Consider the following 23,925-nt stretch of genomic DNA (forward strand, 5'->3'; position numbering starts at 1 on the left):
AACAAAAATATACCACTGAAGCACCTATATTTTAATCACACCTTATTCAATTTAAAAAGTATATTGTTCCTTTGATTTTTTTTAATTAAAATTAACTCTAGGAACCTTGTTCAATGGGCATTTGTGATATCGGTACAGTTTCAATGTAACATCTCGACGCTTCCGGTGCAAACATACATGGAGGAGACAAAACTGTCATGATACTAACGTAAAAGCCCGTTTGCCGTTGTTGTTGTTGTCTTGAATTGATGTTGTACGTGTAAATTTGGTGAATATGATATGAATATAGTTACGTTTGTGTTTTTTTCTCATAACGGTTAGTTACGTTTGATCCACGCGCTTATTTTGCAGTTAGCCGGGCTGTAACCTTGGCGTGCATGACTGTAACGGTAGTTTAACTGAAGAGGAGCTGGTGGCCGTTAACGGCAACCCTACCGAAAAATAAAACATGTCAGGAGTCTGTTGCGGTTTGAGCTCTTTATCAGTCAAGGTAAGACCATCACTCGGTATTTTTCTCACTTGAAGTGTCCGACAGAGTCAAATAAACGTTTTGTTGAATCAGGACCCGACCTCTCGACTGTGAAGGCATGTTGTAGTATTCATGTGACAATCTACTGTCTCGACATATAATAATAATGATAATAATAATAATATTTGGGTTTTACAAAAATGTATATACTGGGTGATATATTTTTTGTTCAATACATTTTTCAACGCCACCTGCCAAAACTTCTGACATACTTTTTTTTTGTAATTCAAGTTTTTCAAGTAATTCAAAGTATAAATAAAATACCACATAAATACAACATAAATTAAGTGGCAAATTTCATAAAAAAAAGAAGGTAGGAATATTGTCATTCTATTATGTTTATTTATATTCTATATATAAAATAAATTAATTAAGAAATGAGACCAGACTTTATAAAACTTTCCTTGGTAATTATTTGTCTTTGCGATTAAAGATTCAAAAGAGGCAATGCCTTTCATTAATTTGAACCATTCATCAAAAACAGGCTTTGTCTGACTTCCAATGGTGGAGAATAATCCTTGAAGTGCCAATAAAGCCTGCCAATGCAAGTCCAAGTTTTTTGGGGTTTTTTGGATATACCTGGTGGTAGGAGAGACCGGTTCATGCAACCACTCCCCAATATTTTTGACTACTTAAACTTATGCTATGCTGAAATCAGACTTGCACAAGAATGAATCAGTAATAAGGTCATTAAATATTTTTATTGTGTTATCAACATATAATTGTAATATAGAGAAACTGTTGGAAAAAATGAAATGAAAAAATAACCTGACAGGAATGTTTTTTTATTTTATTTTGTTTTTTTGGATAAACCAGCAAATTGTACCTGACAAATTAAATTCCTTGATCACATTGTTGTAGAAATCATGCTCAAAATTAAAACTGCCCAGCTCATTGACTTAAAACATTTCCCACAATGGTGGAATAAACCCAGAGATATCAAAGTGATAGCCACCACAGTATAAACATTATGGCAAAATCTGATGGTTGACAATCATCACATGGTCCAACCCTACAGGACACTGTATTTGTGTGCTCCTGTATTAGAAAACAAATCTGCCTCTTAGCCTATTCTATATTACCACGCTTTGGTTTCTCGTCACTGTTTGTGTTTGTTTACAGATCCTGACAGAAGCTACACTTGTGTCACCTTGCCCGTGGTTTGTGTCTGCACGCAGCAAATTTACCAAAGCAAGAATCCCAAAAGAGGTAAGAATCAAGGCAAAAGCCCCGGGTTCGCTGTAGGTCAATTAGTTGCACGTAATTTAATAAATTGAAAATTTGGTATGGAATTCACAACACTAAAGCATAATGTCAGCTAAGGTGGGTCCTTTTTATTAGCTAAACTTTAGACCCTGTCTTGTAGAGGTGTCCTGTGTCAAGCTGTAATTTTAATGCCTTTAGTAATTTTATTTTTATATTGTGCTCACATGGTCCATATTGGTAGATTAGGTAGGGAAGAATTCCAGCAGGGTCCAGGGTCTATAAACAGTGCACAGAGGACAGGAGGTGTGGGGGGATCATTAGGTGCCCAACATTTTACTTTTTGCCCCAGGGTCTCCTAACAGATTAATCTGGCTGTGGTGATAATGATTCTCCTTTGTTCTGCACCTCTAAATGATTAAAGCATTACTTCAGCTCATTTGCTCTGTTGTCAGTGTTCAAAGGCTCTGTGTTTTTCTTCACAGCTTTTCGCTGAGCGATCGAAAGAACATGAGAAATATGGGGGTGATCCAGACCAACCTCATAAACTGCATATAGTGACACGAGTCAAAAGTGTGATGCGAAGACCGTACTGGGAGAAAGAGATGGTGAAACACCTTGGGCTTGAAAAGGTAAGGTTTAGCAAATTAGGTTGCCTTTGTGTAATGCTGTTAAAGGTGTGGGGTATGCGATTCTAATCCAGTACACGTCTTCAACACGTCTTCCTCAAATTCAGCGAATATCTCCTCACGGTCCGCCAGCTGTCCGTTCAGTGTGTGCGCTGAAAAACACTCCAGTGTTTGCACACAGCCCTGGCTCTGTAAATGGGAAACAAAGAAAGTGGCTCAGACCGAGCCACACAACACTATTCTAGCCATGATTTGTGTGTCAGGTAACGTTAAATGACGGACATTCAGCTTACTTTCTAGTTTGCCAAGATATGCTGTTGTTGTGATGTTTGCTATAGCAGCAGAAGAGTTGTGAGTATCGCTGTCTGGAGCTGGTGTGCTGGCTCTGGGAAACCGTCTCGTCCTCTCTGGCTTTTAGCTTGTTTGCTAACCCACAACCTAGCTAACGTTAGTTATATTACTTGCTGTGTCATTGTTCGCTCTATGTCATGGTATATTGGATTTCTCCAGAATCGCATACCCTACATTTAAGTTAACTGAAAATAATTAGACAATGGGAGAGAAAAAATAAAGAATTTTTTTCGGAGAAAACAAAACCTTCAAGAGATTTGGGAAATGTGCTGTACTGAGAGGACTACCTATGTGTAAATAGTTCATGCTCAGTGCTTTTCATGACTACAAAATAAGCATAAATTAGCACCTCAATAAGCATTATACACTGTGTGCCCCAATCCTGCCTTGTAGACTGAAGCTTTCATTAAGATAGATGAGCAGTAGAGAAGGATGATCGTTAAAATTGTTAGCTGTGATTGTACCACCTCAAGCAGATATAGCATCTGTCCACTATAAGAAGAACATTTATGATATTTTCTAGATGCAAAATTAAACTGGACTTGTTACGGTCAGTCTTGGATTTTTTTGCACTGACTCGGTTCTCTTTGTCTTGTATTTAGGCACACGTACCTGTAATTCACAAAAACACACCTGCAGTCAATAGCCAACTGAAATTTGTCAAGCACCTTGTAAGGTAAGAAAGTAAACAAAAACGGGGTAACATATATGATGGTCTCTGCAAACCATTAAAGCATGCAGGAAAAGAAATCTGATGACTTAATGGAAGTATATTTACGACTGGAATAACACAAGAGGATCTTTTTTTATGAACATTCAATAAATCCCTATTAAAGCTATTTGTCTGGTCATTGGAGGGACATTTAAAGAAACTATCATTTCCTGCTCTTTCCTGGTTCATTCAGGATCCAGCCGCTGAGGACTCCCTATGGACTCCCTGCTGAACAGGACATGGCTGAAACCTACATTAACAGCAAAGGAGAGTTGATTGTTCGTCGCCTCCTCCAACCTCTAGACCCCAAGGCTATCGAATCTTAGCTCCACTTTCAGTTGTATCAATTCATAGTTCAATTGTTCATAAATATCATGGAAAATCCAGTGCTCTTAGCTTCCTGTTCTGATTCCACTACACTGAGGAACTGCTGTGGCATTAGCCGTATTATTAGGCGAGTTATTGGACTTTAGACTCCAAATGAATGTGAGAAATGTTCTCATCACACACTATTACAAGTCCTTCAGCAAACTAGGGGCCTGTCTCATGAAGCAGGTACCAGTTTACCTGAATAATAAAACGTCTGTGTTCCAGGTTCCAGATTTTGTATACTCATCAATAAATGCCAGTTTAAATACCATGATAATTTAACAACAGGTGATGGTTCAGATTCTTTATTAAACATGACTTATAAAAACTCAACATAAATTAAAGACATTTTGAAATAAATGCAGTCTGTATCCTTTTCACAAGTTCTGTCTCACCTTCTCTGCTGAGTCAGACTACCAATGGAAATAGTTAGACCTGATTTCAGAAGCCAATTTAAAGGCCCTATACACACAGGTGCTTTCATTTATTTTTTTAACGATCAGACTTCTATTCCATACACCATACTAATTTCATACATCCATCCATCAGCTATATCTGCTTATCCTTCAGAGGGTTGCTGGAGGCGATCGCAGCTGACAGTGGGTGAGGAGGCGGGGTACACCCTGGAGAGGTCTTCAGTCAAACTGGAGCACCTGGAGAAAACCATTGCAGGTACAAGGAGAACATGCAAACTCCATACAGAAAGGCCCCAGTCAGCTGGCAGGTTTGGACCCAGAACCTTCTTGCTATGTGGCTGCCCCAATGTATACGGTTTTAACTAAGTATATAAGAAATCAAACTTTAGTTTTATACTGACTTGAAATGATGCAACACATGCAAAATGATTCCCCAAAAATTCAAGTTATATTTTGTTTTCTGAAGTGTTTCTGGAGTTGTTTCACCACCATCACAAATAGATTTAATTCTATCCAGTTGTGAGAAGCTCCTCCTTTATTTAGTGGATTGCTTTGTATGAGAATAGCGTTAATCAACAATACACTCAAAAATCTGGCTTCTTTTAATCTAGTATGGAAAACACCTGTATTGGTGTGCAGGGCCTTTAACACATCAATGATTCATTGTCTTACATAGCTTTTTAAAGTGTCTGTGATGCAAGCCTGAACCAACATTAAAGTGGCACTCCAAGCGTTTTCCAGCGAAGGGTCTAACAAAGAAACATTGTGTTGCATTATGGGAATTGTAGGATCCACCCATACTAGTGACTAAAACTCAGGATACTGCTATATCCATTGTTTTCATCCGTCTCTCACAGGTACCCTAACTTTATGAAAGAGGTATACAAAATCACAGGAGCACAAGTTTTTTAAGTCCTGTTATACTTTTTATTAAGTCTGCATTAGTTAAGTCAAACTCTTGCTACAAGGAAATGTCATGTAAAAATGTATTCTGATGCTAAAAGATGATCTTGGCCTTCATGCATCATGGTTTCTGTTCTAACATCAGACTCACACGGTTACAAGGAAACATGAACTAAACAAAACTACCTACATGAGCACGCCTGTAAATCTTCAAGAATGCAGTAAAAAGCTACATGACTGGTGCAGTGGCTCAGTGACATACTATATCCTCTACAATTTGATGTGTAATGTTTCTTGGACGTATTTTAAATTCAAATACAAAACATGGTAGACAATTTATTAAATAAGGCTGAAGCTAAAATGCTAACTGCTTTTATAAAATAATTTGATTTACAATATGGTAAATTAAAATATGCAAAATTGTAATTAATGAGTAAGTCACTGAGAGAAGGGGAGAAGAGAAATGAAAGCAGGCTGCCTGCAAGACTTTTTAAACGAGGTTGCCCCGAGAGAGAAAACCAGACGACTGTCGGTGCTTTTCAGTCATCTCCAGAATCAGAATCTGAGTCGTAAGCTCGCCCTCTGATGGTTTTCTTCTCCACCTTTGTGAACTTTGTGCCTGACCTCTGTGTCACTGTAGGAGGCTCCATCAGGTTACCACTAGAACAGGGGGGGGGAGAAATATGGTTGAATTTACATTTTCTTTGTATCAGAACATTACTGTGATTCTGTAGCTATGAAGCCTAAAAGGTGAAGGAGGGAGTCTACTGTATGTCTCACCTGTAGTTAATAACAGCTGCACAGCCGAGTCGCCATTCAAGCATCTCTGTGGGAAACTCATCTGTGTTTCCAAGGTCAGTGAATCCAACCACATAGTCCTTTGTTTTTCCGTCTAATAGCAGGGCTAGCGTAGGAATAACCTTGATCCGCAGCCTCTCTGTCAGAAATGGGGCCTTTTCTACATTCAGTTTGATGAATTTGGTCTCAACATGCTTCTTTGCCAAGATGGCCAAGTGTTTGTCGAGGATCTTACATCTATATGTAGGGGAAAGAGGACACAATGATAAGTTCAGCAGCCTGATGATGACGTACTCTAGCTACAAAAACAAAGAAATGAACTTGCAGAAAAGATCTAACATCAAAGAAAACATGATCATGTTTAAATAACACAATTAACTAAAAGCTGAGTGCTAGTAAGGACTCCTGGAAGTGACATGCTTATGCATTCTTAAAAGTGACTACATTAGGCTGAAACTAAAGACTATTTTCATTACTGATTATTTTTATGATTTATCATTTAGTATACAAAATGTCAGAAAATAATGAAGAATTTTGCTCAAAGTGATGTCTTCAAATTACTTGTTTTGGTCAACGAAGAGTTAAAAACCCAAAGATTGAACTTACAATGATAAAAACAGAAGCACACTTCACATTTAAGAAACTGAAACCAGGGAATGTTTGTCATTTTTGCTTGATAAATGACAAACGATTGGTTATCAGTACTGTTGCAGGTTAATGTTCTGTTGACAGACTTATCATTTAATCAACTAATCTTTTTAGCACTAGATTAAATTTGTCAATCGTACACTTAATAGCGATACCAAGAAGCTTCCTTTGGTTTGTGTCCATTTGTTTTTGAGAGAAAGAGTGAATGAAGATAGGGAGCGGTGGTAGCGAGAAAGCTGGTGAATCAGAAATACTGTGCTAATCGCCTGATTGGGTTTGAATACAGCCTTAGGGTCTTTATAGATATAAATGAACGCTAGTTATGGACTCACCTGAATGTGGAATTTTTGTAGAAGTGGCAGACAACATTCTTGCTATCCTTGACCTCGCCAAAAAAGTCTTTCTCACTTGGGACTTCTCTGTACTCTCCATGGCCTTTAGACAACCACTCCTTAAAAACAGAATTAGGGTGAGTACCAGAACAATAAATCTCAAAGAGTATCCCAACCACTGTAGCAGACAATGAGTATAAAACAGTTAAAAGAAAACATCCCACATACCTGCTTCTGTTTCTGGGCTTTTTTAAGTGCCTCCAATCGCCTCTCCTTCAGTCTTTCCAAATCATCTTCATCCATTTCGTTCAGTTTGCTCAACTGTGCATCCACCTTCTCCTCCACCAGCTTGGCTGACTGCTCCAAAACCTTTGTTATGATATCAACTGATTGGTTGGCCATGGTTGCCTGCTCAGTGTGAAACTCTCTCTGAATCTGAGGAGGTAAAGAACGGATCATGTAAGCTGAGACATGACACCGGATAACACACAAGTTAAAAATACGACACCAGTTCAGATATCTCCTGTTTATAACTGCCTGAACTATATTATAATGTTCAGCTTTTATTGAAACTTCTAGAGAGGCGCTGACTCAACATTATGGTCATTTTGGAGGCTGTAGTTTCTGATGATGTTGAATTGTATTGTATTGTGTTACACCAAAGGATGTTTGTAATGTTAGGTCTACCCTCACTGAGGGTGGACAAAAGATTATAAACACCTCTCGAATACAACAATGTTCAACAAAAACTGAACATTTTAACCATCATGAAGGTAGGGTTATTGCAGGGCTACTGTATTAGACTGCATTAGATTTAGCTAGGTGCACATAATAAACTGGCAACTCAATGTAACTAGTATCTGTAATCAATGCATGGTTGCATATTGCCCTAACATGAGCTACGCAGCAACTTACTACGCAGCAGCCATTTATGTCAATAAACAAGTGTGTAGGCCTAAGTAAGGCCCTGACGTTACTGTCAAGTCATTGAGAAAACATTACGCCGAAAGCTGTCAGACTAAGCAGCGTCTTTTAGGTAGAAACAAAGCCATGGTAACAACTGGGCACACCTTTTTTCCGCAGGTTGTTAGCTAGCGTTAGCCAAGCTGCGTTAACATACTTAGTCATGGTTGCCTGATTGTTCGACATTTCCCTAATTAATACACGCCAGTTAATCGAGAAATGTAGCTAGGTACACATTTTTGCCAGTAATCGAGAAAAAATCTAGACAATACTAGATAGAGCTCATGTTAGCCTGCTAAGCTAAATTAGCTAACATTAGCCCTGTGTGTTTCATTGATGTCAACACAATAATTTATCAACATGTGAGATTATAATATAATAATAAACGTCAGTGTGTGGTGTTAAAATGAAAATGTGCTAATTCATAACCACACTGCCGTTAAATTATTGGGTTACCTGATGGCGTTACAGATGATCGCAGACACTTCAGTTCGTGCGCGAAATGCAAACGGTTGCTGCGGATGTTACGTCACGTCGCTCGTTTGACGTCAAACAAACTACATCCGGGCACTTCACAAACTAAAAAGACAAATAGCGGTAGTCCGTTTTTTCAGCTTATGATATAATATGTTTAAGAAAGCTACACATTTTCATTTAAAAGCAAACAATCCTTTTTGGCTATACTGATTTTTTATTTATACCTCAAATCTCAAACAAAATTCTGACACAAATTGAAAACAAAAAGAACATAAGTGACAAAATGTTTTGATGATTATTATTTTAAGTAAACCATATGCTTTCTGTATGTAAACCCTGCACAATATAATGTATTATTATTATTATTACTATTACCATTGATACACATTTGTTGCATTTAATAATAATAAATAATAAAATATTACAACTTGGTTTACCATAAATATAACAATATAAAAACTGTTTCACTTATGCATATGGCATGGAAAAAAATTGTTGATAAGAAACTGACTGCGGCTGGGTTTACTGGGATTCTTGACCCCACAGTATGTTTATTGACACTAACAGGCAATGTTTCAGCATAGGTTTGCAAATGAGTGGATTTCATGCCTGTGAGCACACTGCAAACAAAAAAAAAAAAAAAGAAACTGTTAGGTTGATATCAAATTAAGTTTTGAATACTACTGTATTTATCTGCTTCTCACTGTCAGATCAGGGCCACAGTGTAGATGAAGATGGACAGCCTTGATCTGTCAAGATTATACATCTTTCACTTTTTCCACTTTGTAATATATCAGTAGTTCTCCCTTCAAAAATGATTTTCAGGAGCAACATTATCTTGATTGGATACCCTTCTACTATTCAGGCTGTAACTTTAAGAAATGACAAAGACAAATAAATTAATACAGAGTTTACAGTTTATTACCAAGATTTAAAAAACTTACAAACAAGTTCACAGCTTCAGGTCTTCAGGCACAAGCCAGTTTAGAGAAAACAAGACTGGCCAATTTTAACTTCTGGCCATTCCCTTATGGCAAGATATGACAGGAGAAGCAAACATCTTAAAAGTGAGTGGAGACTTGCACATTCTGAATTACATTCATTTCAACAAGTTTAAAAAATGACAGACTGATTTGGTTTGCATATAGGGGATACGGTTTTAAACAAACTTTTCAACCACACACGTCTTGCATGGTGAGTTCACAAGCCAGCCAGCTGCATCGGCTGAGTACGTCTAATCACCAAATAGTTACCTTCACAGAAATACAATGATGTAGCCACAAGCCATACAAATGTTTCCAGTGTATGTATACAAGTACATACAATGGGTTTCAGAGTTAAAAATCAGGTCACCTGTTCCTATGCAAATCCAGCATTATTTCAATATTCAGATTTGAGAAACTGGTAACTAGGTTGGAAACACTAGAAAACCAAGATTTACTCCAGATACAAAGGCTGTATGAAATGTTACATTATCTTGAAGGGATCTCTCTCACTTGTTAGTGAAAAAAATAAATGCATAGGCTACTTATTGATTGCCATAACCCCTGTGAACATCCTCCTAAGTCAGAGTGCTACTGAGAATCAACAGTTAACCTCATATGAAGTGCTTTGGCCAGCTTCTGATTTTCATGTTGGAACACTTACAAACAATTAAAGAGTGAGAAGATTTACAATTTAAAGACAGTTACTAAGAATTCACTACATGTAAACAATACAAGAGGTTAAACCTCCACATACATCTTTTCTTTTAAAACTTTAAACAAGTGTCTTTAAAAACATTATGTACATACTATAATAACAAGGTTTGGCACTTTTTTGCGAGAGACAAGAAAAAAAGATACTACTGTATGCAGCAGACTATATTTTGTTTGCTTTTTTGTGACACAGCAGCTGTAGATATTTCACAGATCAGTAAAAGTGGCATTGAGCACCAACAAAACACTGATGAAAAATAAGATATTTTCTACCTTCCATTTCTGGGAATATCGTAAGTCTGATGTTTGAGGAATGCTACAAGACTGACTGATTCTAAAAATTGCTAAAAGATGCTTTGCATTTGAACATGATGATTGTGTTTAACACAGTCATTATTTTAAACTTAGAGTGCCTGTGTAACACTATTTAAACCTTATGAACACATAAGGGAAGTCAACTGCTTTATCAGATGGAAAAACACTCACCAGGAGGAGGTACATTTAAAATCTGACCTGGCTTAGACTGGATGTATAAGAAATAGTTACACACTGCCTGCAAAAATCTTTATATAAAATTTCACATACGTTTGAAAATGAGTCTTAGAATTATTTAGAAAAATGAATTTGCAAAAAGCTGCTACGATTATCACTGTTCTGAGTTTTGGTGAGTAGATTTAGTACATTTCCTGCCTTTCAGTTACTTGTCCCTTAAAGAGTACAAAAAGTACAGAAAATAATGTACTCTGAGGTGTGTGTGAAGTCATTAATTTGTGTCTCACTCTCAGGAGGCCATTGAGAATATTCTGGCAGATGCTGGAGTGGTATCACAGTTGAGAAGGAGGAGTATCATCATTTAGATGTCATAATTTGTATTGCAGGTGACCCTGTGAAAGCAGCAAAACAAAAAGTGATGGTTTAATGGTAACACACAGTGAAAACCCTTCTTCTTCATGGTATCTTCAGGGTGCTACCATAAGCCTGCTGCACAACCACCTGCACGTTGTCTAGGATGAAGTCAAAAGCCATACACCAAACAGACTCCACCGACTGCTGCATGAGCCTGCAGAGGAAAGATCAATAGGCAACATATGAAATGAATGAAAACAAAAAAAGAAAGAGGGGGAGGTAGAGGAATGGAGGAGGCTAAACTGTACAGTACTTACCTTTTCATATATTTGATAATCAAATCCAACTTCTCCAGATCTTTATCCTCAATCAGATCAGTGCAGTATTTCACCACCTGCAGGATGTCCTCCTCCATGGGTTCTAACAAAAAGTAAGAAATTATTCAAAATGCATTTTTGCAACCCCACAAACAACAACATAGGCACAATGGCAGAGCTGTTCTTCTTTGTATACCTGTTATGGTGGTGACCCATTCCCGTAGGAGTGTTTTAATGTCCGTCAGGTCACAGGCTCCGGCCAACGCTGGAGCAGGGCGAGGAATGAATTTGGACAGAGACTCTGGGATGTCCGGTTTTGAGGTCGATGTGGAGGGACCATTGTCAGTCTGGGAAGGGAAAACAAATGTGAGCTGGAAAGATTAGTTAAGTACCAGTGCCCTCTTCACATACTGCCACCATACAAAAAGACCTTCATCTTCATGTATGAAACTGTTTATTGGCTCACCTTTACTATGTTCATTGGTTCCCGTGATTTTAAAGGAGATGGTAGGGATTTGGCTGGGCTGTTCGTCATGTGACGCCTCTTCACAGGGGACGGACCTTTTTTAACAGGGCTCACTGCATTTTTTCTCTTGTAGCGCCGCTTCACCCGACCATTACCAATTCCGATTCCTGACTGTTTTAGCTGCAACAAGGGATTCTTATGTTCCACTGCTGAGAAACCAAGAGGAAAAACACAAGATAAATATGCAGGTTGATAATAGTAGGGAAAAAAAGCAAAACACATTCCTTCACAACTATTTCACCTGTGGACTTACACATTTTTGCCTGGGGCTGGACATTTGTTACGCGGTTGTAGGCAGACTTCAGTTCTTCCTGGAGCTCTTTTGGAAGGGCAGCGAATACGTCCGGATCAACCTGCAGTCAGTAAGTTGAGAGACTAAGTGAGCTTTGTACAACTGGGGACTAAAAGCAATACAGTATTTTGACTACGGTTCTTTGTTGTTTAATGCCCCCCAGATTAACATCCATGTGGTGGCATTGGATATCTAGTCAAGTCAATTTTATTTATATAGCCCAATAATCATAAAATTGCCTCAAGAGGCTTTACAATCTGTACAGCACATGACGCCATCTATCCTTAGGGTCTTCCCTCAAAAACCCTTTAAAAGGGGGAAAAATGGAGGAAACCTCAGTAAGAGCAACAGAGGAGAGATCCCTCTCCCAGGATGGACAGACAATAGATGTGTGTACAGAATAGACCAACATAGTCAAATTACAGTATTGACAAAAAGCATGACAAAATTATAGATAGATTGTAAACATATATGAAGAATATAGTTCCGGGATGATGTTTAGCAACTTCCAGGTGTTGCCAAACAGATCTGGGGACCAGTGTCACACGGCCTCCTCTCCAATATGGAGAGCTTGAAAGAGGCTACACTGCCTGGTCTGCTGCCACTGTGACCCAGACCCACATAAGGGGATGAAATAGTTACATAGGTGGATGAAGTAAAAGGCTATAAACTACTCAAAAAAGCATAACATGCTTCAAACTGTTGCAGGGCTGTCAAAGTAACTTATTTCCTGTTTGCTCATTCCTATTTCTATATATTGACTCCTGCTATAGTTAAGTGTAAAAGACAGATGTATTACACTCTCTTTTGTAGAAAGTAATAAAATGAAATATATAATTAAACCTTGAATGAAAAGGCCATTTGACTTTTCTCAAACGGTTGCATCCCTACCTGTGAGAAGTTTGGTAGTTCCAGTACAATTCCCAGACTGTCTGGCTGGTTTGGAATCTGTAGAACCAACGTGCCAACAGGTGGAGTGTACAGTGTAGGACCAGGGGCGGGAGGACGAGGAGGGGAGGTTGGACGAGACTTCAGAGAGGGAGGCTGTGGAAGAGCAGCAGAGGGCTGTGGACTGGGTGACCGACAGTTACTTGATCTCCCATCCCTATTAGTCCACGACTGTTCCACTTGTTCTCTCAGCTCTGCAGGCAAGGCCTCCAACACAGAACGATCCACCTTGGATATCATAAAGAAACACAAGTTGTTGAAAACATTTAATTGTTCAGCTCTTGTTTAATCAATCAGAATTTTCCTTTAAGTCCTCACCTGTGATGGCGAGGGGACCTCAATACTTAAGTTGAGACGGGCTCGAGAATGTTTTGGAGTTTGTCTGCATGCCTGCTGGTCTCTGCTTGTCCCCGGGACTGGCTCGGGAGATGACAGAAGATGTGAAGAGGAGCCAGATGATGTGGCTGTGGTTGAGGAAGTCTTTTCCTGGCGTGTGTTGTTGTCAGCAGCATCTGTAATATTGATCTTGAACTCGACTGATTTCACAGACGACAACAAAGATACAAACTGAAACACAAAGACTTTACACAAACCTCTGTTGCTGGATCTCACACTTAATCCCTGGTTTAGCAACAGCTCTTTGATGGAGCGTGCCCGGGAGCCCGTGGAGTCCTGGGGGATAGAGTGATTTCCTTCAAGAAGCTGAACCTGGATGCCGACTCCTCTCAGATCCTGAACCTGCAGCTTCATGGCATGGAACAGCTTGATGACTGCAGTGGCAATCAGCTGACCACTGTCAGTGGACTGAGCAAGCATTACAGTTCTGACAGAAAAGGAGACAGATAAAAATGAGTCTACAGAGAGACAAAGACATGGACAAGCAATGGAAAGAGGACATTATCAATCACTCATAACATACAGGGATGATGGTATCTTTCTTACCTGGCGAGGTTATCACATATGCCATGACCACCGTATTTAGCCGACTCCAGTGGAGCTCCAACCTTGCGAACCATGACCTTAAGGGTAACTCTGCGACCCCGCAGCCCTGCTTCTTGTAAACGTTTTTGCACCTCCATGGACAAGTTAGTCAGGAAACACTCTGCCTCATCAACCTGGTCACAGAGGTAGGGGGACAAGAGGGTTAGAGAGAGATAGGTGGGAAATACAGGGAAGATAAGAAAGAAGAGGTGGCACAGGAGAAAGAAAGTAGGTCTAACCCTAGTAAAGCGAATGTTGTAGTTCATCTCAGCTGAGACAGACTTCCTTTCCTTCTCGTAACGGACAGGTCGGTCATCAAGCCCCCTGCAGAAGCGGAACAGGGTTTGTCCGGTCCGGGGGCCAAACTTCTTTTGCAGCTGAGACAGAGACATCTGTCGGAGGTCCCCACATGACCTCACACCCATAGCAGCCAGCTTTCTGCCCATAACAGGCCCAACACCTAGAAAAAATAAATGACAGTCAAAATATTTACCAGAAGAAAGCTGAAAGACTGTAGACCAGGCCATGACCAGCAGGTGGTGCTGTATCTACCTGGTAAGCTGGTCACCGGCAGGTCCCTGATAAAATCATCCACTTCTTCAGACTTTAAGAAGTATTGCCCATCTGGCTTGGCCTTACGGGTCGCCAGCCGAGCCAACAGGATGTTGGACCCTGAACAGATGAGCAGTCAGTTTGGGTTTGTAAAATAGGAACACGGTCTTGATCTATTTTACAGTATAAGACAAACATTAACTCACCCATGCCCACGGAAGCACAGCATCCTGTTTTCTCCTTGATGTCTGCTCTGATCGCTTTGGCCAGATCTTCTGGGTTGATGCCCAACTCAGCTAGCAGAGCAGAACCGTCTATCAACACTTCATCACAGCTCAGAGCCTCAATGTCATGGGTATAACTGCAAAGAATAAATAAATGAGAAGGTGTGCTTTGGGTCATTTTTCATGTAAAAGGACAGTTAAGTGAGTGAAAAAAGGTCCAGGGAGTTCTTCTTACCCTGCCAGAGTCTCATACATAGTGAGAGCCACCTCTTTATAGGCCTCAAAATCATATGGGACAGACTGCAGCGAGGGACACAGCTGTTTTGCTTTGCCAAAAAACATTCCGTTCCTCACGCCCACCTGCCTGTGAGAGATTTATTAACAATCCGGTTAGTATAAATTACAGATATTTGTGCTGTTTAATATAAATGAAATGCCCATGAGTGTGTATTTATATCTTACCTAGCCTCATAACTGCAGGATGCAATCTCTGCCATTGAGAGAGTAGCAGCATCCTGGTCCACGCCGTTGGCATACGAGTCAGGACTCTTTTGTGAAGGAGTTCTGTATAGATCCTCATCTGCCCTCTCTGAGAGGCAGAACAAGGGTAGTCAAGCATGCTAAAATAAAGTAAGACATGTACAGGAAAATACAGGAAATACACTGAGCCAGGCCTGTGAATATCAGGTGGTATGACAAACTCACCAGTTTGAGGATGAGTATGTTTCCTCTGGTAGTACTGCTGCTCCATCTCAGGGTTGGCCCCTGGCCTCAGAGGCACTCTGCCCTGTCCACGGTTACTGGTCACAGCTACAGGCTTCCCTGCAAGACAGCCATGAGCTCAACCAGGAGCACTGACTAGATGTATGAGACTATGAATATATGAACGTTACATATGAACTTGTTTCACTGGCAGCACACAATTTAAAACAGACAAAAAGGTGCCTTACCTTTGAGCTCTGGTCGATGTCGGATCCCCACAGACACAAAGAAACAGTCCATGTCCACATGAAGAATACAAGATTTAACACTTGTAGGTGCCAGCATACCTGACCACACAAATAAATAAATACCAGATCATCAGATGAAAGTTTTCCAAATCACAAAAAGACATGAACATGGCATCTAATGATGCCACATGCATCCCCAGAAATCCAGTTTAACTGGAAGGGGCGACACATGCGACACGAACACTGTGTGGCTATCTCGTAAATTAGTAGGGACATAGATATTGTAAATATATTAGATCACAGAGAACATTTTGTTCATCTTTCAGAACCTGAACATGTACTTTTAATCCTCAAGAGTGCTGGTTTGCTTATTCATAATACACCCCATTTTTGAAAAGATGTTTTTATCATTTTGCATTTATTGGCAGTTTATATTACAGACCAACAGGACACATAGCGAGAATGAGAGAGGGGAATGACATGCAACTAATGTCTCTGTCTGAATTTGAACTGGAGGAGTTGCAGTCCACTAAACCACCATGACACCCAAATACACCCTTCTATAGCAAAATAAAAAAACAAAACTAATAGAAGCCTGGATTTTACAGGGAAAAGCAACAAAGTGACCCTTCCTTTCTTACCTTGACTGTCTGTAAAGCGCTGGGCCACAGATTTCCTCAGTCGGTCTTTCCCAGGAAAGGAGGCTCCACCCGCTGCTTTTCGTTTGCTGTGCAGTTCATTGACATACTCAGAAAAGCCAGACCTCCATGTGGAGATCTGGTGTAAACGCGAGTGAGAGTAGAACTTAGAGATCAAACCGCCTGTCTGTGCCAGCAGCTGTGCTGAAGACTTAGATGATGGTGACTTTTCAGTGGAAGGATCAGGTTTGGCTGTAATGTTGCTTGTGTTTACAAAGGCAGGGTCAGATGAAAAGGCATTGTGGTGACTTCCGTTCAGTCGAATTGGAGAACGTGAAAGACAGCGAGATGCAGGTGAAAGAGGAGTCTTTTCAGGATTTGAATCAACTTGACAGGATGGCTGGAGCTGATTTGGGAGTAGGTGGCTTTCGGTGGCTTTTATAGCCTCCTGGTAGGTGGGAGGTGGAGGTTTGGGTCTCTGCTCGTTGGCTCCTTGTGAGTTGGATTGTTCCAGAAAGACAGGAGACTGTTCGGATTGCTTTGGAGGACTGTGGGGAAATTCATACGGATCAGGTTTGGTCTGAAACTGCACTGGAGGACTCTGAGGTTTATTCTCTGAACTCCTGACTCTGCATTCCTTGTCAATAGAGGGTTCACCTGTAACAGGGGACAGGTCCTCTGGCTTTAAGGCACCATTAAAAAGATGAGTGTGTCCATTTGTCAGGGGTGCTTCCTTCACCACCTGCAGGAAAGGATCTTCTTTGCCACACTCTTGCATTTCATACATTTTTGAATGGCTCATCACATCCAATGAGGTCTGCAATAATCCGTTTCTGTGAGATAAAGACATGAAGAAGAGATGTCTTATATTGGAATTAATGTAACAAGATGTTTCAATCGTGTGAGCAAAAACTCTATAATCTCTGATTTAAAAGTGAATTTCTTTTTTAAAACAACTAAACCATTCCCCCTTATGAGCTTTGCATACTCACATCTTTAATTCCACTTCCTTGGAGCCACTCCAGGCACTGTTGCAAGAGGAGCTGATCTGAGGTTGTGGTTGGCCAGCTCTCTGGTGCTGGAGATTAGGATGAGGTTTTTGAAGAGTAGACTGTGGGGGCTTGTGGGGGTGCTTTGTGGGGCTTGGGTTAGACAGCGGGTAGGTGTGTAAAGGGCTTCTGTACCTAGGATCTGTATTGAGGTGACTGGATGCTAAGTGACTTGGTGGAGGGTTAATGAAGCGAGCTACAGAGCTGTACTGGATGGACTGAGGTTGGGTGTTGCCTTGGTAAAGTCGGCTGGGGTTAGGGATGGAGTTATTCTGGCAGCTGGATGAGGACTGTTCATGGTTTAGGACAGAGTGTTGAATGCTGCACTGTGGCAGATGAAGCTTTTGATGGACGCTCAGCTGAAGCAGCTCATGGCTGGGTCCTGCGATCTCTGACGTCTGGCGCAGAGTCGTGCCAGGGAAGAGTAGGCCTTTCTGTTTAGCATACAGCTGGTACTGTAGGTAAGGCAGGAGACGCCCAGCCTTGATACTGTTTTAAACAAATGACAAAGTAAAACACAGGGATTTTCAGGTAATATTTTACAATATGATATTAAATGAGCAAAACATGCTAAACTCCTGCTGAACACACCTGTCAGTGATCCACTCTGGCCTGATGACCTTTTCCCCTTTGAGCTCCTGAATTTTGCTGTTGGGCAAGTTATTGGCGATGATGTGGGTGGTCTTGGAGCGAGAGTAATAGAGGTGGAACTGGCCACCATGCAGCATCATCAGTCTGCGTAGCTCATCTGCACTTGGATCTGCTCACAAACAGACAAAAAATAAAACAGTTAACCAAAAACACACAAAAAAATATTGAATCAGTTTACTGAGAACCCCCCTTGAGTTGATTTATTTCATGAATCATCGTACTATAACATTTTAAGCTGTGTAGCTTGACAATGGCAAAATACAATCCCAACTCCATTACGAAGTAAGTAGGCCACCTGACCAGTTACCTGTTCTCAATGGTCAATTAAGTAATCTACACAAGACAGTCAAAAGTCCTTATGCTTACTTATAGATCTGCACAAAACATCACAAACACAGGAAACATATACATGAGTAAAAAATAGAGCCAGTAATCACATAAACCTAACCAGAAAGCATGTGATTATTTTTCTGGTATTACCCAAATTAAGACATGGCCTGTATGTCCATGACAATAAACATTAACATGGTCATATTGTTAAAAGCATTACAAACCACTTAGAGCATTATAATAAGGTTCTGTACAGTTTTACCTAAATTAAATTATTATTACAGGTGAGGGGGAAAGAATCGCATGCAGAATGCTTGTTTTTCTCCTGATACTCCTTTGGGACATTCTTGGAGAACATTTAAATTACCATTCTGATCTTCAAACTGTTAAAGACCAACTGAAGAAATTGTGAGGGGGAGAAGAGAGACAAGCTAGTGATAAGTAAAAATATGGATGTACTGTAGCATAGTGTTACCTGTGTATCCATTGACATAGATGGACACTCCACAGAAAATGTTGGAGCATGCACCTTCCTTCTGTTTTTCTCTGGGGGCATCAAGTTTAAACTGTTCGTCCAGCTTAGACACTTTAGCAGCCATGTAGCCGCCCTACAAGCAAGAAGGAGAGCAGTGACAGAACAAGGTGAGTCACAGTTGGCCACAATACATCTATAAATGATACATGTATAGGGTCTTGATATTCTAGTAGGAATATTACAATGCCTTCTCTTATGATAGGGTACAGTATCTATATATACACACACTGGCAAGCAACACTGTTTTAATTACATGTATAAAGAATAGACTCTGTATGTATACATTTTTTAGAAATTGCTGCTTTGTTTTCTAACACGCTTAATTTGCACAGATTACAAACCTGAATTACTGTGTGCATTTTCCTTTACAGACTGTACATACCCTATCAGTATGTATGACATTTACATTAAAGGCACATACATGTTGCTGTGTACACATTGCTTTATAATACTTTGCCATTTTAGAGGCATCTTTTCCTCTTCAGTTACACAGATATTACATATTGTTTACTTACTGTCAAATGCCTGTATGGTTATACTGCTGTTATTATGGGATGTTATGGGCTATATGCAGATCTCACAGCTGTGTTAAAGTTTTGCCTTGCAGTCTAGCCTTTACCTAATTAGACAGTGACCAGTGATCAGCTTCAGGCTCATAGCTGTTATAATGAAACTGCAGGGGGTAAAGGAGAACAGGGTGGTTCACTAGCAGTTTCCCAGTAGCCTAATACTGTGAAGCTCACTATGCATAAATCATGTAATACCTTTTAACCAACTGCATCATGTTTACTCTTAACACAGTATTTACAACTGCCCATTCAGCTGCCTATGTGCCTACCTTAAGGTTACACTTCTCTGACAGGGTGGGCATGTCCTCATACTCATAAGATGACAGATACTCACCTTTTCAGCCCAACCATTGTCATCATTGGCATTGGCTCTCTTCTTTGTCCACCCATCTCGACTCATACTGAGCTACCTGAAAGAACAAGAGGAGCTATTCATCAGTACTGAGTAATGCCAGTCTAAGCTGGATTCAAACAGCAGACTGCACACAGTTTAATGCTTAGTTAATTGTTTAGGTTATTTATAAAAATATTTATGAGGGAAAATGGACGAATGTGTTTATGATGCACACAAATAGCTTACCATATATCTCGAAATGATGCTGGGTGACATCACTAATCAGATGAAAGTATGTCAATCATTTTAATATCCATCTTATTGATAAGTTAAATAAGATTAGATCATAACATTTTGGAGAAGTCTACAATTCTTGAGTGAGGCTTTGTTGCTATTTTAGAAAGCCTTCTCAGGTGCAAGCCAAAGGATACAGACAAGCAGTGGCACTGTCAACAACTGAATTTATTACTGTTGTGTAATGTTAATTCTGCATAAATGTTATAATATTGGTTTTACGCTCAGGGCAAGAGCTTTGTGTCCAAGGGCATGCCCGGGCAGGTCCTCTACTATTGACAGGTAGGCTACAACAGAGCCCCATGTGGCACTTTGTCACATTTTTCATGTAAGCAGCTAACATTAGCATAGCCAGCCTATACGATTCTTAGCTAGTTAATCATACATGCCGCTGAGCCACGACACGACTGTAACATCATGTCAGTTCAAGCAAGCACAAATACGAGTATAACGTTAGTTAAGTGTGTTGCCCGCACTCGCTAACAATGCTGGCAAAATCAGCTACCAAACAATGGGTGAGATATATGACTATGTAACTAAAGTGTTAACCCCGCTTGTAAACAAACAACAGTCCTGAGTGATTGTTCGCTAACAGAAGTCACTTGCTTTTTACCTTTTATCCTGTCAGACTGGGTTGTTCGCCACAGACTTCTCTCTGCAGATACTGCCCAACACAAACGTTGTGTGCGCACTGATTACGAGGTAAAACCAAAGCGAAAAGAAAATCCTCCTGACAGTTAGCTCGACTCCTCAACCCTGACTTTATTCTTCAGAGAACTCCTTTTGGTGAACTGAGATCCCCTTATTTTGTCATGCTGCCACGCCATGTCTCTTCAACATTTTTTGCTCACCCTGCCAGTCCTTTAGCTCTCCATTTCTACCGCCTGATCCCTTTGCTTTCCCTTCTCTCAGTGACAGTCAAGCGAGCGAGGCAGGTAGTTCCGGAGAAAATTTTCAGAATAAAACCTTCGATGACAAGTGAACATTTTGTGGAGGCGTGTGGTGAATATACTGTCACAGAAAGCATTGGGGAAACGTTAGGTTACATATACAGGGACTGTCCTGCAGGCAGTAAGCCACAATAAATGTATATAATGTTAGGTCATCAGACATTAGCTAGCTTTCTACTAGCTAGTCAGCACTAAGCCTATTGAAGTCAACTGGCACACAGCTTGGATGAACAATAAATTAAAAAAGAGAGGTATCTAAATACTGCTGATGCCAGAACAAGATGTAGTTCTTGTGATGTAGAAACTGAGTCTCAACAGCACTTGTTCATAAATCTGGAAAGATTTGGAAGCTTTGTCGGAGAAACTCAGTGACATACAGATAGAGGATGTTGACAGTTTATTCTATTTCTTTATAAACAATTCCAAACTTCATTGTGAATCTTTCAATTATTCTTGGCATTTTCTTCAGTCACAAAATGATATGTCTCAACAAAATGCTAATCTTGACAGCGTTTTTTATGGATGTGGATACTTATCCTTCTTCTGTAAAAAAAAAAAATACTATGAAAGGCATGGGATATTTATCTGAATGTGGGATTTTAAACTTGTGACATTCAAGGATATTCAGAAAGAGTCCTCTTCTAGATAGAAATTTAGTTTCTTTCGTCCCCTTTTCTTTCTCATTTAAATGTATATATATTTATGTTGTTAAATACTGTTTCTACATAATACAAGTAAGACCCCATTATAGGCCTATTGACTTTAACTGTTCCATATTGTGTTTGAAATAATATTTAAAAAACAAATAACAAACTATAACTTATGTTATGTGTATTTTTGTATCTATCTTCACACCAGTTTGGTCTGACAATTCCCCTGGGCTAGTCGAGTTCAGAAAAGTAACACATTTTGTCTAGCAAAAAAAAAAAAGTATTTTATATTCAAAAACAAAATACGCACCACTTCCGGTTGTCTTAGCTAGCTTGATCAAGCTCGTCCCCGGCTTCTTGTTTTTAGCCTCAAGTAGTGTTGCAGTGCTGCCACTACACGGGCAACCGAGTGCATGTCACCTGAATTGACCGTATTAAACCACCCACTCTGATACTTTCACACCAATTTACTCATTTGACTCGGCATGAGCAAGAGACCCGTTAAGCAGCTGTTAAGCTCTTCGATGTTGAAGCAGCCGTTGGTTATCGCACTAGTCTCTGGCAGATTGTTCACCTTTGAAAATGGTCTCAGTGGCTTAACTTAAATCAGGACGGTTTGTGCGCACAGGGCTAATGCGCCCACGCCGCCTGCTTTCCTGCGGTAGACAGTCGGTCAAGAGCAGTCTAGGTTTTTTTGTCGGTGTGTGTACTGTCTGGCACGGTTGTCCTCAGACGGCCCGGCACACACAGCCACTAACGGCCGTGACGCAGAGGCACGTGCGGATTGAACGAGCCAGCAGCGTAACGGCAGGTTGTGAACATGGTGGTCCGCTCCGACAACCTCACATGGAGACAATATAGGTATAATAACCCTGTACAGTCAGACATTTATAAAAATAAAAAAAGCACATTTGTATCTTATGTCACGGCTGCTGTTCATTTCCAGCTCCTGGATTATCATGGAGTGAAATAAGGTCAGGCAGACACTGAACCAGCATCAGAAAATGAATACAAAAAGGTAGCCTGCAACCTGGGAGCGAAGTCTCTACATTCAGCTCTTGCGGCTTTGTACGTCACTGCCTGATTTGATTTGGACTAACAGACACGTGATCTATTAGATTTTTGAGATCAATTAAGGCAACAAATGGTACATAGCACGAAGAGACATGACTTCAAATCTATTGGCCTACTTAAATAATAACAGTCACCTTCAAGTCAAGGACAGTGGGATAAAGTAGGTCATAGTCCAGGGAAAGAAAAAATGTCTGTAGTCTGGCGCTGGATTAGATTTCACAGAATCAGAGAAACCAGGATGCTATTGACCCAAGGCTTGTCGTGTCCCGAGGAGCCCCCTTATTGGTTGTTCGCTGTTGCTATGGTACCAGACATCATATGTTGAAGTTTCACGCGCGACGTCTGTGTTGGTGCAGCAGGAAGTAGTTGTGATGTTAAGAGTCAGGGAGTGATGTGTGAGCGTGTAGAGAGAGGGACAACTCTGCACGACTGGACTGACTAACGAGTCTGACTCACACACACAGTCACTCACGTCAGTGATAGCGAGAAAGACAGAAACAACCTCTGGGATCCTCTTCCTTTCCCAGACAAATGCATCAATACATTAACACGTGAATGATTGACACCCTGCCATCAAAGTTATGATCAATATAATGACATTAAAAAGATAGTGTGAGACAATAAGAGCAGGATAGTCAGTGCGATGCTTCTCACAAACAGGAGGACACTCCAATGACTGACAAGAAAACTGCCACGGATTTAGAAAGCCCATTCTCAACTGTGGTTTGCTTCGAAACTCAAGATTTGCTGCAGGCAGCGGAGGACATGAGATCACTTTGTGTATTTTTGGGGCATCCTCGTTGCAAAATGTCACACTTTCATGGCTCTGAATCACTGCCCACATCTCTTATTTGCTGAGCAATTCAAATAATTTAATAATAATAATAAAAAAAATGGGTGTAATTCAGGCTAACCCTTTCACGGGGTAAAACAAAACACATTTTCTTTGGTTTGGTTACCATCATCCAGATGATTTTGAGGAATGTTTTGGCCCATACCTAGATGACCCTATAATCCTTCAGCTGAAGTTGAAACATGAAAATTACCAAAACTAGAGGCAAAAGATTATCACCTTGATAGTGATGTTATGTTACCTGTGTCTCTCATCCTGTAAGAAGGCTGTACATTTAAAAATGCATACTCCTGAACCAGACCCAAGACCGTAAACTTACCGAGAGCAAGTCTGAG

General features: G+C 40.3%; 3 protein-coding genes across 9 annotated transcripts; 1 reads left to right on the forward strand and 2 right to left on the reverse strand.

Moving 5' to 3' along the window:
• Positions 1-89: 89 nt before the first annotated feature.
• On the forward strand, positions 90-4,153 carry mrpl30 (mitochondrial ribosomal protein L30). Of its 3 annotated transcripts, none has more exons than XM_044218026.1 (6): positions 90-208; positions 352-490; positions 1,652-1,738; positions 2,218-2,364; positions 3,315-3,388; positions 3,618-4,153. In XM_044218026.1, the coding sequence occupies exons 2-6, from the start codon at positions 449-451 to the stop codon at positions 3,748-3,750; spliced, it is 483 nt and encodes a 160-aa protein (XP_044073961.1). In that variant the 5' UTR covers positions 90-208; positions 352-448; the 3' UTR covers positions 3,751-4,153. The 3 variants fall into 3 exon arrangements, with proteins under 3 accessions (XP_044073961.1, XP_044073964.1, XP_044073962.1); XM_044218029.1 differs by having other exon boundaries at positions 113-253; XM_044218027.1 differs by having other exon boundaries at positions 142-490.
• Positions 4,154-5,113: 960 nt separating this feature from the next.
• Positions 5,114-8,458, reverse strand: txndc9 (thioredoxin domain containing 9). Its single transcript, XM_044218025.1, has 5 exons — positions 8,310-8,458; positions 7,119-7,325; positions 6,891-7,009; positions 5,893-6,147; positions 5,114-5,772 (listed from the first exon to the last, which is right to left on the reverse strand). Exons 2-5 carry the CDS (start codon positions 7,290-7,292, stop codon positions 5,652-5,654), a joined length of 669 nt encoding a protein of 222 aa, XP_044073960.1. The 5' UTR covers positions 7,293-7,325; positions 8,310-8,458; the 3' UTR covers positions 5,114-5,651.
• A 771-nt stretch (positions 8,459-9,229) lies between these two features.
• rev1 (REV1 DNA directed polymerase) lies at positions 9,230-23,865 on the reverse strand. 5 transcript variants are annotated; one of them, XM_044218012.1, is made up of 23 exons: positions 20,677-20,993; positions 19,770-19,845; positions 18,807-18,939; positions 17,942-18,110; positions 17,294-17,839; positions 16,305-17,134; positions 15,664-15,762; positions 15,419-15,535; positions 15,176-15,302; positions 14,949-15,077; positions 14,696-14,850; positions 14,490-14,609; positions 14,177-14,397; positions 13,899-14,071; positions 13,550-13,779; positions 13,275-13,468; positions 12,900-13,184; positions 11,970-12,069; positions 11,657-11,865; positions 11,387-11,537; positions 11,191-11,293; positions 11,021-11,087; positions 9,230-10,911 (listed from the first exon to the last, which is right to left on the reverse strand). In XM_044218012.1, the coding sequence occupies exons 2-23, from the start codon at positions 19,833-19,835 to the stop codon at positions 10,888-10,890; spliced, it is 4,248 nt and encodes a 1,415-aa protein (XP_044073947.1). In that variant the 5' UTR covers positions 19,836-19,845; positions 20,677-20,993; the 3' UTR covers positions 9,230-10,887. The 5 variants fall into 5 exon arrangements, with proteins under 5 accessions (XP_044073947.1, XP_044073942.1, XP_044073944.1 ...); XM_044218009.1 differs by adding an exon at positions 20,016-20,047 and having other exon boundaries at positions 10,769-11,087; XM_044218011.1 differs by lacking the exon at positions 20,677-20,993 and adding an exon at positions 21,974-23,865 and having other exon boundaries at positions 10,769-11,087.
• Between the last annotated feature and the right edge of the window lie 60 nt (positions 23,866-23,925).

This window comes from Siniperca chuatsi, linkage group LG12 (genome assembly GCF_020085105.1).
Source record: "Siniperca chuatsi isolate FFG_IHB_CAS linkage group LG12, ASM2008510v1, whole genome shotgun sequence".
Taxonomy (NCBI): domain Eukaryota; kingdom Metazoa; phylum Chordata; class Actinopteri; order Centrarchiformes; family Sinipercidae; genus Siniperca; species Siniperca chuatsi.

What these genes read in the sequence shown, in the direction of transcription:
- rev1 (XM_044218007.1), bottom strand. Translation starts at nt 19,835, where the DNA reads ATGAGTCGAGATGGGTGGACAAAGAAGAGAGCCAATGCCAATGATGAC. An exon ending in AGGTCCCCTCGCCATCACAG is followed by an intron (nt 13,185 to 13,274) that starts GTGAGGACTTAA and finishes ATGATATCCAAG; the next exon opens with GTGGATCGTTCTGTGTTGGA. An exon ending in AACTACCAAACTTCTCACAG is followed by an intron (nt 12,070 to 12,899) that starts GTAGGGATGCAA and finishes TACTGACTGCAG; the next exon opens with GTTGATCCGGACGTATTCGC.
- txndc9 (XM_044218025.1), bottom strand. Translation starts at nt 7,292, where the DNA reads ATGGCCAACCAATCAGTTGATATCATAACAAAGGTTTTGGAGCAGTCA. An exon ending in AAGCCCAGAAACAGAAGCAG is followed by an intron (nt 7,010 to 7,118) that starts GTATGTGGGATG and finishes TCTGTTTTTAAG; the next exon opens with GAGTGGTTGTCTAAAGGCCA. An exon ending in TACAAAAATTCCACATTCAG is followed by an intron (nt 6,148 to 6,890) that starts GTGAGTCCATAA and finishes CCCTACATATAG; the next exon opens with ATGTAAGATCCTCGACAAAC.
- mrpl30 (XM_044218026.1), top strand. Translation starts at nt 449, where the DNA reads ATGTCAGGAGTCTGTTGCGGTTTGAGCTCTTTATCAGTCAAG. An exon ending in AAGCAAGAATCCCAAAAGAG is followed by an intron (nt 1,739 to 2,217) that starts GTAAGAATCAAG and finishes TTTTCTTCACAG; the next exon opens with CTTTTCGCTGAGCGATCGAA. An exon ending in TTTGTCAAGCACCTTGTAAG is followed by an intron (nt 3,389 to 3,617) that starts GTAAGAAAGTAA and finishes TGGTTCATTCAG; the next exon opens with GATCCAGCCGCTGAGGACTC.